At 46.3% G+C, this 17,160-nt stretch overlaps 1 protein-coding gene across 5 annotated transcripts in view; it reads left to right on the top strand.

The window, feature by feature from the left end:
* The window catches only part of Scube2 (signal peptide, CUB domain and EGF like domain containing 2), a 69,217-nt gene extending 64,724 nt beyond the window's left edge, over nt 1–4,493 (top strand). For 3 of the 5 annotated variants that reach the window (XM_087582407.1, XM_087582392.1, XM_087582402.1), the window contains 2 exons: nt 356–435; nt 1,814–4,493. In XM_087582407.1, coding sequence (XP_087438533.1) covers nt 356–435; nt 1,814–1,966 — 233 coding nt within the window. In that variant the 3' untranslated portion in view covers nt 1,967–4,493. 5 annotated transcript variants of the gene reach the window in all.
* Nucleotides 4,494–17,160: the final 12,667 nt, after the last annotated feature.

Here is a 17,160-nt window from a genome sequence, read left to right as displayed (position 1 = left end):
GAAGTTAAACAAGGCATTCTTAAGAGCCGCTTGTTTTCATGCTGATGGGAACCAGTAGAAAGATTTCTGTGTAGGAAAAAAATACAGAATTACTGGCATAAGTGTCCTTGATTTGGCGAGGGAAGATGCGTCTGGTGTAGGAGGTAGAGGATGGGTCTGACTAGAAGCACAGAAGGTTCCTCTGAGGAGGCGGGGTGGGCAGGGAGATGCCAGCTGGGTGGAGGTGTTGACTGCGTCAGAATGGAAAGTTCTCTCAGAGCAGCCACCCAAGGGAGACTTCTCAGAGCTTACAAGAGATAGAAGCTTGAGTTTGGAATAAACAGTGAGAAGTAAAGTATGTCCTTTATTCCAACAGAAGACTACCAGGAGCTCATTGAAGACATAGTCCGAGATGGCAGGCTCTATGCGTCTGAGAACCACCAGGAAATACTGAAGGTGAGCTCCTGCCTCAGCACACAGGAAGTTAGCCACGAGCTCCCCACATACGGCTTCCAGACACTGACTCTATAGGGAGCGAGGTCAGCTCCATCCTTACCGTTACTTGATTTTGTTAAATATCAGGTTTCTGTCTTTAGTATTTTATGTATATAAACTTTAGGGATATATATTATATAATTTTGATCTTTTCTACCCTCTCCTCTAACTCGTGCCAGACCCTGAACCAGGTCTCCATAATCTCTCTCTCTCTCTCTCTCTCTCTCTCTCTCTCTCTCTCTCTCTCTCTCTCCCTCTCTCTCTCTCTCTCTCTTCCTAATAACCCACTGAGTTTAATTAGTTCAGTCATAGTATCTATGATTAGTGTACGTACATAGCTGTAGGGCCAGCCACAGGAGCGTGGGCCATGTCTCTGAAGAAAACTCACTCTCTCTCCTCCAGCAGCCATCGACTGCCAAGAGCTTCTCAGTTAAGGGTGAGGCGTCGTGAGCCTTTTACCCACACATCCTGGAACTTTGGCTTGATCTTGTACTGGTCTAATGCAGGCAAACACAGATGCATGGGGCTCATGCATGCACGTGTGTGTGTGTGTGTGTGTGTGTGTGTGTGTGTGTGTGTGTGTGTGTGTAGGGTGATTGCTTAGAAATCCAAGCCAGGGGAGCTGGAAAGACGGCTGGGCAGTTAGGAACACTGACTGCTCTTCCAAAGGACCCAGGTTCAAAATCCCAGCACCGGTTGGGGATTTAGCTCAGTGGTAGAGCGCTTGCCTAGGAAGCGCAAGGCCCTGGGTTCGGTCCCCAGCTCCGAAAAAAAAAAAAAAAAAAAAGAACCAAAATCCCAGCACCCACATGGCAACTCACAACTGTGTACAGCTCAGTTCCCGGGGATGTGACCCCCTCAGACAGACACACGGAGGCAGAACACAACACCAATGTAAATTAACAAAGAAAAGAAATACAAGCCAGGGGCATATAGCGTTTCTATGTTCACTTTTAATAGTGAAAGACCTTTCGTTCCTAGTTCGTGCTTCCGGCTCAAGGCTTACCACACTTCAGAGACTCGCACCTGATCGATAGTAAATACTGGGCACACCACTAATCCCAAACCATTTCCCGAATCTCTATGTTGTATCTCATCTGGGTGAGAAAAAACCCAGTTTTTATATATCAACTCCTCTTTCATGGTGCAATGTGTGCTTATTATTAGCAATTAAGAAAAATTAAAACTGGAAAGAAGATAACAATCAGAGGAAACAATTTTCACCAAGTGATTTCTAGCTAGTGAACCTCCCATCGATGTGAGTCATTATGATTCCATTGGCAAAATGTCAGAAGGTTTGAATGTTCTGGCCTGGTAACAAAAATTCTGTTCTCTTCAGGATAAGAAACTGATCAAGGCTCTGTTTGATGTCCTGGCACATCCCCAGAACTATTTCAAGTACACAGCCCAGGAGTCCCGGGAGATGTTTCCAAGATCTTTCATCCGATTGCTACGTTCCAAAGTGTCAAGGTTTCTGAGGCCTTACAAATGACTCTTCCCACATACCACCCTGAACAGGGTCCTACTGTGGGCTCAGTGGGCTGTAGCCGTCTCCCCTCCACACGCCGGCCTGCCATCGGATCATTGCCACGCCCAGTATCAGTGATGGTCAGAGTTCAGTTTTTATAGACAGCACAGATATCTTGGTAAACTGAACTTGGGTTTTCTCTCCCAGTATTTCAGATGTGGACTGCATACATCTTGAGCAGCACTGTGTGGGCGCATGCCCTGGATGTCCTGAGGGCTGGCTGGACTGGCCTCCCCTTGGGTTCTCACTCCTTCAACTGTCTGTAGTGGAAAGGAGGCCACTCTAGCTGCATCTCCATTTCCTCCTGGCCGGTCCTCTCCCAGGGAGCATCTGTACTCATCAGAGTGACCAGGCCAAAGAGGCAAGCAGGAGGGGAGGACAAGCACTCCAGGAGACTCCCGGGCCTTCTGAGTCAGGGGAAGACTCAGGTCCTCCCGGGCTTCTGCAGCCTCTGCAATGCCAGTTTAATCCTAACCGAGTGGGTCCTAAGCAGTGATTTTTTTTTTAAAGACCAGAAAGAATTAGAAATAAAAAGGCCTCCCTGGAGGCATGAATAGCACGCACATGCACATGCACACGTGTACACACACACACACACACACACACACACACACATACCACACCACACACACACCACACCACACACACACACACACACCACACACACACACACTCACACACACACACCACACACCACACACACCACACACACACACACCACACACACCACACACACACACACACACACACACACACACACACACACACACACACCGCATACCACACCACACCACACCAAATGCAGAGGGCTGCTTGCCATAGCATCTCCTTTGTCTCCAGTCGCTCGAGCACTGTGCTGGGCTTGGTGAGTTCTTGAATGTGATCTCGATGGATCACAGCTGTCCTCCTTCATGGAAGGGAGACTTCACCAGTCCAGGGTCAGTATGGGCAGGGCCACCCCTCAGGGGTAGTAGTGACGGGTGCAGGTACCTTTCTTTTCCATTTTCTCAGAGGGAAACTGAATCTGAGATGAAGTGGCATCACGCGGGGCGTGATGTAGTGGCATCACTGTCATTCTGACCACGTGGCCGCATGCAGGCTCACAGGCCACACAGTGGAATCACTTTGGTCTGTACAGTGGATCCAAATCCTGATCCCCTCCCCCATGGACTCTACTTTTCAATATTATCGAGCTTTTAAACATTTTCACACCCTTCCCCCACCTCCCTGCTAAGATCTCATTACAGTGGATGAGAAAAATATTGTTGGGCCAGAGACGTAGCGTAGTGGTAGGGCACTTGCTAAGGATGTGCAAGGCCTTGGGCTTGGCCCCCAGGTCCACTGCCCCCAAAGAGTCCTGTCAATCAAGCTGCCCTCGCTGTGATGGATGAACTGACTACACACAGCCATGGGTTCTGTTCCCTCTGTGGCAGTTATAGCACATAATTCTGTGTACCAAAGTACTAAAAAATGTTTAACAAGCATTTTTAAAAGAAAACAGAGTATTTTGTCATTATTAGACTTGCTTTTCCACCTCAATTTCATTTTTTTTTCTTTTTTTCGGAGCTGGGGACCGAACCCAGGGCCTTGTGCTTGCTAGGCAAGCGCTCTACCACTGAGCTAAACCCCCAACCCCAATTTCATTTTTAATCTATCACGACATTGACTTTAACATTTTCTTTAGAGATAGATAGGGTCTTACTATGTAGCTCTGGCTGGCCTCAGACTCACAGAGTTCCACCTACCTTTGCCTCCCAAGTACTGGGATTAAAGGTGTGTGCCACCAGTCACGTATGGAGATGCTGACATTTTTTAAAGCCTTAATGAAACATTTCGTTTTTATTTGAATGAAATTTCTCTTTAAGAATTTGAATGTCTTGTTAAGCACAGTGACACTTGTAATCTCAGCCCTCAGGAAGTACAAGCTGGAGGATCAGGAATTTGAGGTCACCCTCAGCTACATAGGGAGTTTGAGGCCAGTCTGGGCTACAAGAGACCTTATTTCAAGAGTATTTTTTAAGCCATATTCAGTTTTTTTTTTAAAAAAGCCATTAAGATCCAGGTGTGGTGGCACAAGCCTTTAATCCTTGCACTGGGGAGTCAGAAGCAGGAGGATCTCTGTGAGTTTGAGGCTAGCCTAGTTTACATAGCAAGTTCCAGGACAGCCAGGACTGTTACATAGAGAAACCATATCTTGAAAAAAACAAACAAACAAACAAACAAACAAAAATCATGAAGAAACTGGAGAGATGGTTATCAGTTATGAGCACTTAGTACTCTTGCGAAGGGCCTAGGTTCAGTTCCTAGCATCCACATTAGGTAATGTCCTGGTAGTCTGTCTCCCTCTTCTGGCCTCTTTGGGCATTGCATGCATGTGGTGCACATCTCCCCAGACACACACACACACACACACACACACACACACACACACACACACACACACACCCTATGCAATTTAAAAGTAATAAAGCTTTGTTTTTAATGTTTAAGAGTTTATGTGTTATTTTATTTGCATGTGTGTCTGTACACCGCATAGATAGATGCCTGGCCCAAAGAAGAGGGTGTTGGAGTCACTGGGAGTTACAGATGACAAACTTCAAGCCAATATGTATGTGGGTTCTAGGAATCAAACCCAGGTCCTCTGGAAGAGCAGTCTGTGCTTTTAACTGTTTGCCAGCTCTCCAGCCGCTAATCTTTTTTTTTTTTTTTTTTTTTTTTTTTTTTTTTTTTTTTTTTTTTTTGAGGCAGGGTCTCATTATGTATCCCTGGCTGCCTTGAACTGCCTATATAGATCAGGTTGGCTTTGAACTCTCATCTGCTCCTGCCTCCTGAGTGCTGAGATTAAAAGTATTACACCAGCACACCTGGCTAGAAAATAAATCTTTTATAAAATCATTAAGATGAACACTTGGAATTTGATATGCTATAATTCGTCCTACATTTCCAAGTTTGACCATAAGGTAGAAATTCAGATTTCACCTGTTAATGACTGAAAAGGGGGACAGAAGGCTGGGCCAGGTAACTGTACTGTATTGCCTTCCCAGAAGGTTTGGGGCAGGTATACATGGGGGATTGGCAGGAGGCTGAATAGAACCAGTGGCTTTGGAGTCTCATGGAGCAGATTGCACACTGTGCTCCTGGTAGAAGGATGAGCTTCTGAAGTCCTAAGCTTCTGCTCGAGACATATCAGCTGCCCTGGGAGATTCTGTGGTCCTGTTGGGAGGCTACCTAGCTAGTCAGTCAGTCGGCTACCTGCTAAGTCAACTCGCATTGCATATCCAATCTGTGCCAGGTACTATTTTAGTCCCTAGAGATAAACCAGAGACCTCAGTAATAAGATAGCTCCTATCCAACACAGAGCTCATATTTCAGAAGGAAGAGGTAGTGAGCTTGAATTGGCTAGTGGTGTTACACTATAAACCAAAACTGACTAACGTAACACTGGCTCTGTGGCTACTTTAGGTTTGGGGAGAGCCTATTCGAGCACGTGATCTCTCAACTGAAAACTATGTGATAAGGAACCAGCCTGTGGGAGCAGGGCCAGGGGAGAACATTCCAGAGGGAGGCACCCCAAAGACAGAGATGTAGGCACAGACAGTCCTGTGAACATGAAAGTCTGCTCAGAAAGAAATCATCAGGCCAGAGAACCACAGATGGGCCAAACTCCATTGGTTGTGGAATTCGGGAGAGGTTTGGGATTAACTATAATATGCTTCAAAGTCTGTGATGGACTTAAGCAGAGGAATGGGGTGGGTTTTCTGCATGTGTGTCTGTGGATGTGCGTGCATGTGTATGCATGTGCATGTATATTTGTGTGTGTGTGCATGTATATTTGTGTGTGTGCATGTATATTTATGTGTCTGTGTGAGTGTGTGTACCTATGCATGTATATTTGTGGTGTGTGTATATGTGTGTATGTGTGCATGTGGCACACACACACACACACACACACACACACACACACACTCAAACACATGCCTGCCTGCCTGCCTGCCTTCATGCATGTTCCACTCACATATATATTTAGGTCAGAGGACAACCTGACCACCTTGTTTGTTATGACCAGGGCTCTCACCAGCTTGAAGCTCACCACGTGTGGAAGAGTAGCCAGGGAGCCTTGGGATCTCCCGTGTCTGCCTGCCTGGCAATGGGATTACAAGCTCCCTTCGCCACACCCAGCTTCGCTTTTTACCTGAGAGTTCTGGAGCTGGAACTCCAGTCCTCTTGCTTATACAGCACGTACTTTACCCACCTACCAGCCTTCCCAGGCCCTCATCTCCATCCCCAACACTCATTATGTTTTCAAAAGGTACCAAGGACTCCTATGTGGATGCCTTTAAGGAGGCAGGCACAGAAACAGGGTATAGGAGGCTGTTGCCACTCATCTGGGTGGGAGGGGGTAGGATTCCAAAGCTGAGTGTCCACCTTCCTGTCATTAGAGCTGGTTCTGTGGGTGAGTTCGGAGCAGGCCTGGGAGTCTGTGAGTCTGTGAGTTCCACCTTCCAGCTGTGGATATTGTTCTGCAACCACATACTGCAGGGAAGCAGCAGCAGCATCGTCTCCCCTTGCAATGGTAATGAGAGCCTGCCTTTTCACACCAACAGATGATTACCACCCCTTGGGGAAATTGCTTCCTCTGAATCATCCTCTGAGCCGCTGAGTGCAGTGCCTATAGGCGTTTGCTGGATTTAAGTTTGCAAATGATTCTCACATGGCTTGTGGGAACTTGAGAAAAGCAAAGGCGGAATGCAAGAGGGGAAGAAGGTTCACTTGCCCTTGGGTAGTACTTTGCAGGACTGTGACCTGCTGCACACTGCTTTAGCTGGTCAGGCATGTACCCAGCAGGCCTAGCTACGATATTGTCAACATAGAAGATATACCACTATGTAGGACTATCTGCATCTGTTTCCTGCCCCAGAAGGTCCTGAGAGCTTCACCCATGTCTCTTCACCTCTCAGAGCATCTGAGAGGCAACTGGATCAACTAAGGCTAAATAGTTCCTCATTAAGTAGTGGGCGCTTTCTTACCCATGGTTACCCGATAGGTGGCCATGAGCTGTCCCCATGAGCTTTCTTCCTGGAAGAGGCCAGAGGAAACTAGATGCCACCATTAGTCCCCCTTTCTGTGACCATCTCCTATTCCAGGGGTATGTGAGCTCCTAGTATCCCGTCTCCATCCTCTGGGTATTCTGCAGGGGACTGGCTGGTGGCCCAGCAAGGATTAAAGGCAGTGAACATAGTCACAGAGACACAAATAAGCTAGACATGGGGGCTCACACATATAATCCCGGCACTCAGGAAGTAAAGGTAGCAGTCATTCCAAGGCCAGCCTAGGCAACCACCAGCCCAGGCAAGGCTACAGAACAAGACCCTGAAGACAATAATAGGCACAGTATCTATCAAGGATCTCCCCAACACCACAGTAGGAGCAAAATAGATTTAGAAAATGAAACCATCTCAATTTACAGGCAAGTCATTCTAGCTGACTTAAAACAAAGTAAGCCCATCTGCCACATATACTGACAACAGCCCGGTAACCGCTTGGTTTTTAGTTCACCAGGGAACTGCAAGCACAGTCCTTAGTTACTAATACTTCTTGGTCATACATTCACCTACTCATGAATTTATGCAGTGTATATTTACTGAGGGCCTACTCAACAAGATAAATGTCTGTCCTTGGTGAGCTGAGAGTCCAGTGGAGAAAAGCAAAAGTGCATAGAAAGGCAAGTGGTGCTAAGTGTTAGCGACGGGCAGTGTGCTTACAGCGCTATTTTCATTATTAGCTATTTCATAAACTAATCACTGGAGTCTCGAACACAGGCTCATCAAGGCACTGGACCCACAAACCGAGCCCGGCAGCACTGGCCCTGGCAAGTTCCTTTAATCTCCCAGCAAGAACTGTGGACACACCAGTTTAACCTCACCGGGTAAGCAAGCAAGACTCAGAACTGGTGCCACCTAGTGGTTGGAAAAGAGTTGACCAGTGTTTCAGTTGCCCATGCTAGCTATTAGCCTGAAATTCAAAATAAAGTGCTAACCAAACAGGACTCTGAGGGTCATGGCTGATCTTTGATAAATGACTGGACACATGGGACACATGCTGAACTGATATAGACCTCAGAGCATGTTGGTTTAGAATCTTATTCTGCCTGACTTAAGAGTTGGGTGATTTTGGGGTTGGGGATTTAGCTCAGTGGTAGAGCGCTTACCTAGGAAGCGCAAGGCCCTGGGTTCGGTCCCCAGCTCCGAAAAAAAGAACCAAAAAAAAAAAAAGAGTTGGGTGATTTCAAGCTATCAACAATACTATCAAACCCCACGGACACCATCACTACTCATTCCCTTTTATGGTGCAGGCATTAGGGGAAGCTGGATATATATTACTGAGTTAGTGAGGAAAAGGAATTGAAAGGAGGCTACAAAGATGGGTCTATGGTTAAGAAGACTTCTTGCTCTTGCATAGGACCAGAGTTAAATTCTCAACTCCCTTGTGTGTCTGCTCGCCCCAGAGGCTCTGATATTCTCCTCCAGTTTCTAGAGGCACCCACACACGAGTGCATAGACCCATACAGAGGCACGATGCATGATTTGAAAATTTTAAATCATCAGGCTGGAGAGATGGCTTAGTGGTTAAGGGCACTGACTGCTCTTCCAGAGGTCCTGAGTTCAATTCCCAGCAACCACATGGTGGCTCACAACCATCTGTAATGGGATCCAATGCCCTCTTCTGGTGTGTCTGAAAACAGCTACAGTGTACTCATGCATACAATAAATAAATAAATCTTTAAATAAAATTTAAATCATTATTAAAATTTGAAAGAATGAAGTCAGCCCCAATTTATAATCTTGTCCAATGCTTCAGCTTTTGTGGTTCTATGAGCTATGACACCCCCAACTTGGATTGTTCTCTTATCCCAAAATATTTTCTAGGACTGAAAAGGTAATTCTGAGGTCCAGTCTGGTGTTTTCTGTCTCTTCCCTATGCTAGGGTTCAAATCGGAAACATTCTCTCAAGTCCAGGTACTGAGTACTTGTTTTCCAACTAGTGCACTGTTTTAGGAAATACAGCTTTGAAGGAAGTGGGTCCTCCAAGGAATGGGCCCCTGAAGGTTTCTCCAGGCTTTCCCTTGCTTGTTGATCCTGTCTGTCACCAGTCGAACAGCCTTCTCCCCACTCCTCTTCCCCTCTTCTTCCTCTTCTTCCTCCTCCCCTTCTTTTCTTCCTCCCCCTCACATCCCCATCCCACTGTGCTCTGTCTCACAATGGGTCCAGAGACACAGAGCCTAGTACCTATGGACGTCATCCTCTGAAAGCCAGGGGCAAAATGATCCCTCCCTCCTTTGAGTTGCTGTGATGACTGTTCCTGATTGTCAGCTTTACCAAATCTGGAATTAACTAAAACCCGAATGGCTGGGCACATCTATGAGTGAGGGATTTCTTCTTAATTAAATCATTTGAAGTGGGAAGACTCACTTTTATCAGAGTTTTTCATATGGGAAGATCCACCTTTAATCTGGGGCACACCTTCTGCTAGTGGAAGAAGGAAAGATCTCTTTTCCTGTTCACTCTTGCTAGCAAGACCATTAGAGGTCACTTCTTCAGGATTCTGGTGTGTACTGAACAACTACTGGATTCTTGAACCCTCTATTGGTAGACTGCCATCATCACACTAGCTGAACCACAGCCCCTAAGCCATTCTAATAAATCTGCCCTCTGTACGCATGCACACACGCACACACGCACACACGCACACACACATACACACACACACAGAGAGAGAGAGAGAGAGAGAGAGAGAGAGAGAGAGAGAGAGAGAGAGATTGATTAATTCTTCAAGTTCTGTTCCTTAGAGAACCCGGACTAACACAATTGCCTTCCTGGGAAGTTGGTCCCAGCAGTTAAAAGTCTGACTAATACTCCCTACAGGATTCCTGAAGCAGAAATACAAACCCATCTCAAATCTGAGCTTCAATGTTGACTTTGCCTTGTAACCCAATTGGGAGTTAAAAACCAGAATAGTTACTGAGCAGAAAGTGAAACTGATGCCACAGATTAGTCACATGGACATAACATACATGACAGAAGAGCACGGTTAACAAGAAGAGCTCTGGCGACTCTGGCCATGCCTGCTGTCTCCATGTGTACATGTGATGACCGATTTATCCTAGTCACAGCAGAACAGTTGGTGTGTTTGATGCCTGAACAGGGCACAAAATTGAGGACGATGCCATAAGATAGTGGTGGTGGCAAAGAACTAGCCAGGATGTTGGTTCCAGGTGACTTGAGGAGGAGGAGGGCAGCTTTGAGCAGCTGCACCTCACATGTCCACTGGAGTTTTGACTAATGTGGGTATGAGAATAGGAAGCCAATAAATTTTTAGGACTCCCACTGAAGAACTAGGACAACTCAAGAAGAACCACTTGCCCAACAGCAGTCCTCCTGTATTCCTAGTGTGCTTTTTTGAGAATCTGTCCTTTTTGTTGGTGACTGAGAAATGTTCTTTCTCCAAGGCTTAACTTTTGCTATGCTTGCTCTCTCGAGATTCCCAAGATGCCCTCTGACATTCCTAGATTGCTAGCCCAGTTTTACTTCTCAGCAAGTTTCTTAGGTCAGCAAGGTGGGAACTTGAGTTTGGATCCCCAACTCCCATATAAAAAGCTAGGCATGGAAGCTGGGAGCTGAGCTTGTGGTCCCACAGCCAGGGGGTAGAGACAGGAGGATTCCAGGGGTTTGTTGGCCAGCTAGTCTAGGGAATCAGCAAGCCCTGGGTTCAATGAGAGAGTAATAAAAAAAGACACCCGGTATCAACTTCTGCTCTCCGTATACCTCTACACAGGTACACACACACACACACACACACACACACACACGCACGGAGGCAGAGACAGAGATAGAATCAGACATACAGGGAGAGACACACACAGAGAAACTACACATAAAATGTAGGAACTATGGAAACATTGTACTAATTAAAAGAGGCCAGTCACAAACACCAACCGTTGAGTGGTTCCAGGTGTGTGCAATGTCCAGAGTAGACCAACCCATGGAGACAGGAAGAAGATTATAGGTGTGTCAGACTGGAGAGTTTGGCAGAATATGGGGTGATCAGGAATGGATTTGGGGGTAATAGTGGTACAGCTCTGTTCATCTATTGGACACACCTCTGTGTGCATCCGCGAGGATGTTCCGAACAGGCTAACCAAGGAGCTAAACATTCACTACCTGACTGTGGACAGTGCCACCCTACAGACGGGGGTCCTGGCCTGAATAAAAAGGGACAAACAAGAAAGTGAGCTGAGCCCTGGCACCCATTGTTCTGCTTCTTGGCCTTCCAGGATATGAGGAGCCCACTGCATGCTCCTGCTGCTGCAAACTCTGCTGTGATTTCCTTGCTGCCGTGGACCACACCCTCATAAACCATGAGCCAGAACCCTTTCTTCCTCAAGCGCCTTTCACTGGGAATTTAGTCACATAGGAAAAAGCAGTGAACATGGGGGATTGCATTCTGTGTCAGTGGCATGAAGGACAGAGAGAGCTTTAGAAACACTCTGGGTTAAAGAGGCTGAAGAGATTTGACTCTGGGAGGCTCCTGTATAGAGGAAAATGTTATAATGAAGAACTTTGCTACGTCAATTGACAAAACTAGAACAGGAATAATTTAGATAAAAATATTCTATCAATGTAAATTTATGAAGTTTATATCTGTACTGTGGTTATGAGAGAGAAAAGACTCTTCTCCCTCTTTTCTGGTTTTAGAGATGCAACTTCACTGCCCTTGAATTTTCCACGTAGCCCAGATTGACCCCTAACACACTCTCCGTCTCTCTCAGTGTCTCTGACCCTCTGTCTCTCCCTCTCTGTTTCTCTCTGCCCCTCTGTCTCTGTCCCCCATTTTCCTGTACAGGACCTCACTTACTACTTGGCCTGGAACTTTGTGTAAACCAAATTGGCCTTGGATTCACAGAGATCGGCCTGCCTTTGCCTCTTGAGTGCTGGGATTAAAGGTCTATGCCACCATGCATGGGCTGGCCTCTAACTCTCAATTCACCTTTTTAGCCTTCCAAGTAGGAAGTGGAAAATACACCACCATACTTGTATTTTTGGTAAATACACACTGTCAGATTAGTGGTAAAAGGTCATATTTTAAATCGGTCCTTAAATGTTTCAAGAAAAGGAAAAGTGTGTGATGTAATAAAGCCTTAGTCACAGGGAACCTGTGAAAGGCATATGAGGATTTGTAGCATTATATGCTTGCAACTTGAAAATTTGGAACTGTTTATAAATAAAAGAAATTTATAAATTTAAAAATAAATGAGAAATTTCGAGTAGTGAGGAACAGGTCTGAAAATGTAGCAGACCACTTACTGCTCAGTATGCACAAATCCCTGGGATCAGAGGGAAAAGATTAGCTAGGATGACTTTTTCTCTCTGGACAAGGAGACCTGAACATGGAAGCAGGTTCAAGATCTCTCTCTCTCTCTCTCTCTCTCTCTCTCTCTCTCTCTCTCTCTCTCTCTCTCTGTGTGTGTGTGTGTGTGTGTGTGTGTGTGTGTGCGCGCGCGCGCGCGCGCGCGCTCGCGCGCGCACACATGCATAAATGTGTACATATGTATTTACACTACTAGCAGTCCACTTATGATGTACTTCATCTTTCTGCTATCTGCCCCACTCCACCCCCACCCCCAGGCCCTGTGAGAGCCTAACAGAGCGCTAAAAGGAAGGGGGTGAATAGCGATCACAGGTGAGCTGCCCACTCTGGCTGTCCACCAGCGAGCAGGCTGTCATACCTGAATTCACTGCATTCTGAGGGGTCTACGGTTTTCACAGGTCTCGTCCCTCTGTGCAGCATTTACCCTGCCTCAGGAGAGTTACTCATTTTGTGTTTGGATTCTGTGTGTGGGAGATGGGGAGAAAATGGAGTAGAGCTTATATTTATTGAGGCCAGGCCTCTGTGCTCTACAAAACTACACAGACCTCTACAAGATGGGTCAGGTTCCACAGCAAGTGGGTGCATGACGAGGGTGGGTGGGGATGTGGGAGGGTGGGGGAGGGGGCAGAACCGAACTTAAAGGCAAGCCTAGCCTCCTTCTTTCCTGACTTCCAAGATGGACCATTGCTTCTGATGCTGAGGCTGCTTGCTTGTTCTTTCTTTCTTTCTTTCTTTCTTTCTTTCTTTCTTTCTTTCTTTCTTTCTTTCTTTCTTTCTCTCCTCTTTCTCTCTTTCTTCTCTTGCTATCTGTTTGATTTGACATCAAAATCTGCCCCATCCCAGAAAAGAAGCTAAATCATTGCTGACAGGAACAGATCCAGAAAGGCTCAGCCAACTTTGGAAAGCAGCCACAGGCTGCCATCAGCTTGGTAGTTTGAGTCTGTGGTGATGTTCAAAATGTCTCTCACAGGGGCTGGGGGTGGGGACCTCATTTCTACTTTAACCTGAAGTAAAAAAGATCTCCAAGACTAGAGCTGAGACTTGGGTGCTGTGTAGCCAGACATCCAAGCACACACCTGGTACTTGCAGAGGACAAATGTTTGAGCAATCTCCCTGCCACAGGGAGTGACAGGCACAGGAGAGTGACAGGAGACACAGGAAGAAGATTGCTCATTCATAGCTATAAAGATGGGTCTGGTGAGATAAGAGCACCCCAGGTGTCTTAGTCAGGGTTTCTATTCCTGCACAAACATCAGGACCAAGAAACAAGTTGGGGAGGGAAGGGTTTATTCAGCTTACACTTCCATATCCTTGTTCATCACCACAGAAAGTCAAGACTGGAACTCAAGCAGGTCAGGAAGCAGGAGCTGATGCAAAGGCCATGGAGGGAGGATTTTTACTGGCTTGCTTCCCCTGGCTTGCTCAGCTTGCTTTCTTATAGAACCCAAGACCACCAGCCCAGGGATGGCACCACCCACAATGGCCTGGGTCCTCCCACCTTGATCACTAGAAAATGCCTTACAGCTGTCTCTCTCTTTTTTTTTTTTAAATTTATTTATTCATTTTGTATATGAGTACACTTCAGACACACCAGAAGAGGGCATCGGATCCCATTACAGATGGTTGTGAGCCACCATGTGGTTGCTGGGATTTGAACTCAGGACCTCTGGAAGAGCAATCGGTGCTCTTAACCACTGAGCCATCTCTCCAGCCCTACAGCTGTCTCTCATGGAGGCATTTCCTCAACTGAGGCTCCTTTCTCTGTGATAACTCCAGCTTGTGTCAAGTTGACACAAAACCAGCCAGTACATCAGGGAATGACCGTTTCTAAATTTGGGGTGCCTTAAGCAGTGTGTATAAGAGAGTTGAAGAGGAAAGCTGACTGTTTCTTTGCAGTTTCCGCCTAACACTTTGGTCTTAATCTACTTTCCTGGGCTCTCAGCCTCAGTTCTCATCCTGGATTCCATCCTCAGAGGCTTCTCTGATGGCTGTTTTAATCAAGATGCAAAAAGGGTTTCTGGAAGAAGAGATTGTAAGCCAGGAACTGCTGACAACTAAGACAGGAAGCACATGCCTGGTCAGTCATCAGCTCAGGGAAAGGAAGAGCTGAAATGGGTACTACCATGTATTACACTAGATCCAGCATGCCCAAAACCCCTGCATCTTTTGAACAAAAAAATCTGAGTCTTGCTTAAGAAAGTCACAACTGGTTATTTTTCCACTTAGAAGAGTAACATTAAAAGGGAGGCTGGAGAGATGGCTCAGCACTGGCTGCTCTTCTAGAGGACCTGAGTCCAATTCCAGCACCCACACGACAGCTGCCACACATCTGCAATTCCAGTTCCAGCAGATCTGACGCCCTTTTCTGGCCTCCTCAGGCATTTCATGCATGTACACAGACATACCTGCAGGACAACACCCAAATGCATAAAATAAAAGTAAATCTTTTTTTTTTTAATGAGAAAGGACATGAAAAACATCTTGACTGAAACAGTTCTAGGTGTCTGCTATGACTTCTATATACAAATCCTCTGCCACTGCCAAGGTAGGGTGTGGACAGCTTTAGATGGGGCTAATTAATGTGGTGTCTTAGTTGAGGTCACTATTGCTGTGATGAAACACCATGACCAAAAGCAAGGTGAGGAGGAAAGGGTTGACTTGGCTTACACTTCCACATCATAGTCCATTTCGGAAGCAAGTCAGGACAGGAAGAAACTGGTGCAGAGGCATGGAGGGGTGCTGCTTACTGGGCTGCTCCCCATGGCTTGATCAGCCTGCTTTCTTATAGAACCCAGGAGCACCAGCAGCCCAGGGATGAAATGGGCCCTTTCCCCATCAATCGCTAATGCTAAAAATGTCTTACAAGCATATGGAGGAAAGTGCGTTATGGAGCTGCATTTTCTGAATCGAGGTTCCTCCTTTCCAGTGACTCTGGCTTGTGTCAAGTTGACACAAACCAGCCAGCACACATGGGAAATCCAGAATCTGAAGACATTAGGAAAAGACGCAAGCTGGCCAGTCCCTACCTCAGGAGGTCTCAGTCCTGAAGATCAAGGAAGACTTTCAGGTGTGATCTGTGTGCCTGGAGTTTTAGAAAGCACATTAGTCAGACCCACTCATAGCATAGCAGCCTATGGGCTTTCTTGATGTTACCCCAACTGATGATAGTTTCCTTCTGTTGGACTCTTGGTACAAGCCAATGTGTTACGTGGATACTCTTATTTAATCCTCACAGCAGCTCTGATGGAGACAGTACTGATAGCATCATTTTCTACAAACTATCCCAGGAAATCCAGATCTAGTTTTGAACGAGTGAGTTTATTAAGTATAGAGCAACCCAAAATGAAAGAAGAAATAGCAAATGACAGACAGATAGACAGAAAAACATCATCAAATCGTGTACTTAAAATATCCGTCAGAGGGGCTGGGGATTTAGCTCAGTGGTAGAGCGCTTACCTAGGAAGCGCAAGGCCCTGGGTTCGGTCCCCAGCTCCAAAAAAAAGAACCAAAAAAAAAAAAAAATATCCGTCAGAAATGGACTTCGGAAGTGTGTTGAGGTAGTCATCTGGTGAGTGCAGGATAAATCCATTTGGGTGTGAGGCTTCCAAGAAAATAACAACAACAACAACAACAACAACAACAACAACAGCAACAACAACAACAGCAACAACAACAGGCACCCACCAGCAGGAAGATAGCAGCTCACAGCATCTAGCAGAAATCGGCAACTTGAAGCAGTCAGCTGGAGTTCCCAACTGAGCTTTCTGTCAACGAACAGGCCTTCTGTGGATGAGCCTTCTCTTTTCCATCGTTGGCGCGCGTGTACCACAGGATAAACAAGAGGAACACCTGCAGGAAATCGCTTTCCTTCAGGCCTTTCTCAAGGACACAGCACTTTTTCTTTCTTTCTTTCTTTTTTTTTTTTATTAACTTGAGTGTTTCTTATTTACATTTCGAGTGTTATTCCTTTCCCGGTTTCCGGGCAAACATCCCCCTCATCCCTCCCCCTCCCCTTCTATATGGGTGTTCCCCTCCCCATCCTCCCCCCATTGCCGCCCTCCCCCCAACAATCACGTTCACTGGGGGTTCAGTCTTAGCAGGACCCAGGGCTTCCCCTTCCACGACACAGCACTTTTTATTCCTCTCGGTCTGTTCTTCCTTTATGTCACAGAGCTGGGGGTGGGCATATCATTTCCAGACAAGAGGCCTTGAAGGACATTTTGAGTCAAATATACTTGGTCTGAAAGACTGGTGTGGGGGGGGCACCCTGCTTTCAGAGCCAGCTTTTTGGTGGGATCAAACACATGGCCATCTACCAATACACTGAGGAAACCAAGGTCTCAGGAAATCAGGTAGCTCATTACTAAAAGTCAAGCTTTAAGCCGAGTATAGCATACTCCCAAACCTGCGCTTTTAACCACTCTAAGTCATCCATGGTCTAGTGCTGCAGAGGGCTTTGGCTAGATGAAGAATTAATATTAATCTTTCCTGTTGGTTCAGTCCTCAGAGTTTATAATGCAAAATTGAATATGCAATATTACTGCATAATTTTTTTTTTTGGTTCTTTTTTTCGGAGCTGGGGACCGAACCCAGGGCCTTGCGCTTCCTAGGTAAGCGCTCTACCACTGAGCTAAATCCCCAGCCCCACTGCATAATTTTTGTACGCATGGAAACAGACTCAGAAGTAGAAATGACTTGCCCAATCATTTGGGAACCGAATATACCACAGAGAG

Source organism: Rattus norvegicus, chromosome 1, assembly GCF_021556685.1.
Source record: "Rattus norvegicus strain SHRSP/BbbUtx chromosome 1, alternate assembly SHRSP_T2T, whole genome shotgun sequence".
Taxonomy (NCBI): domain Eukaryota; kingdom Metazoa; phylum Chordata; class Mammalia; order Rodentia; family Muridae; genus Rattus; species Rattus norvegicus.
This window is presented reverse-complemented; position numbering and strand designations above follow the sequence as displayed.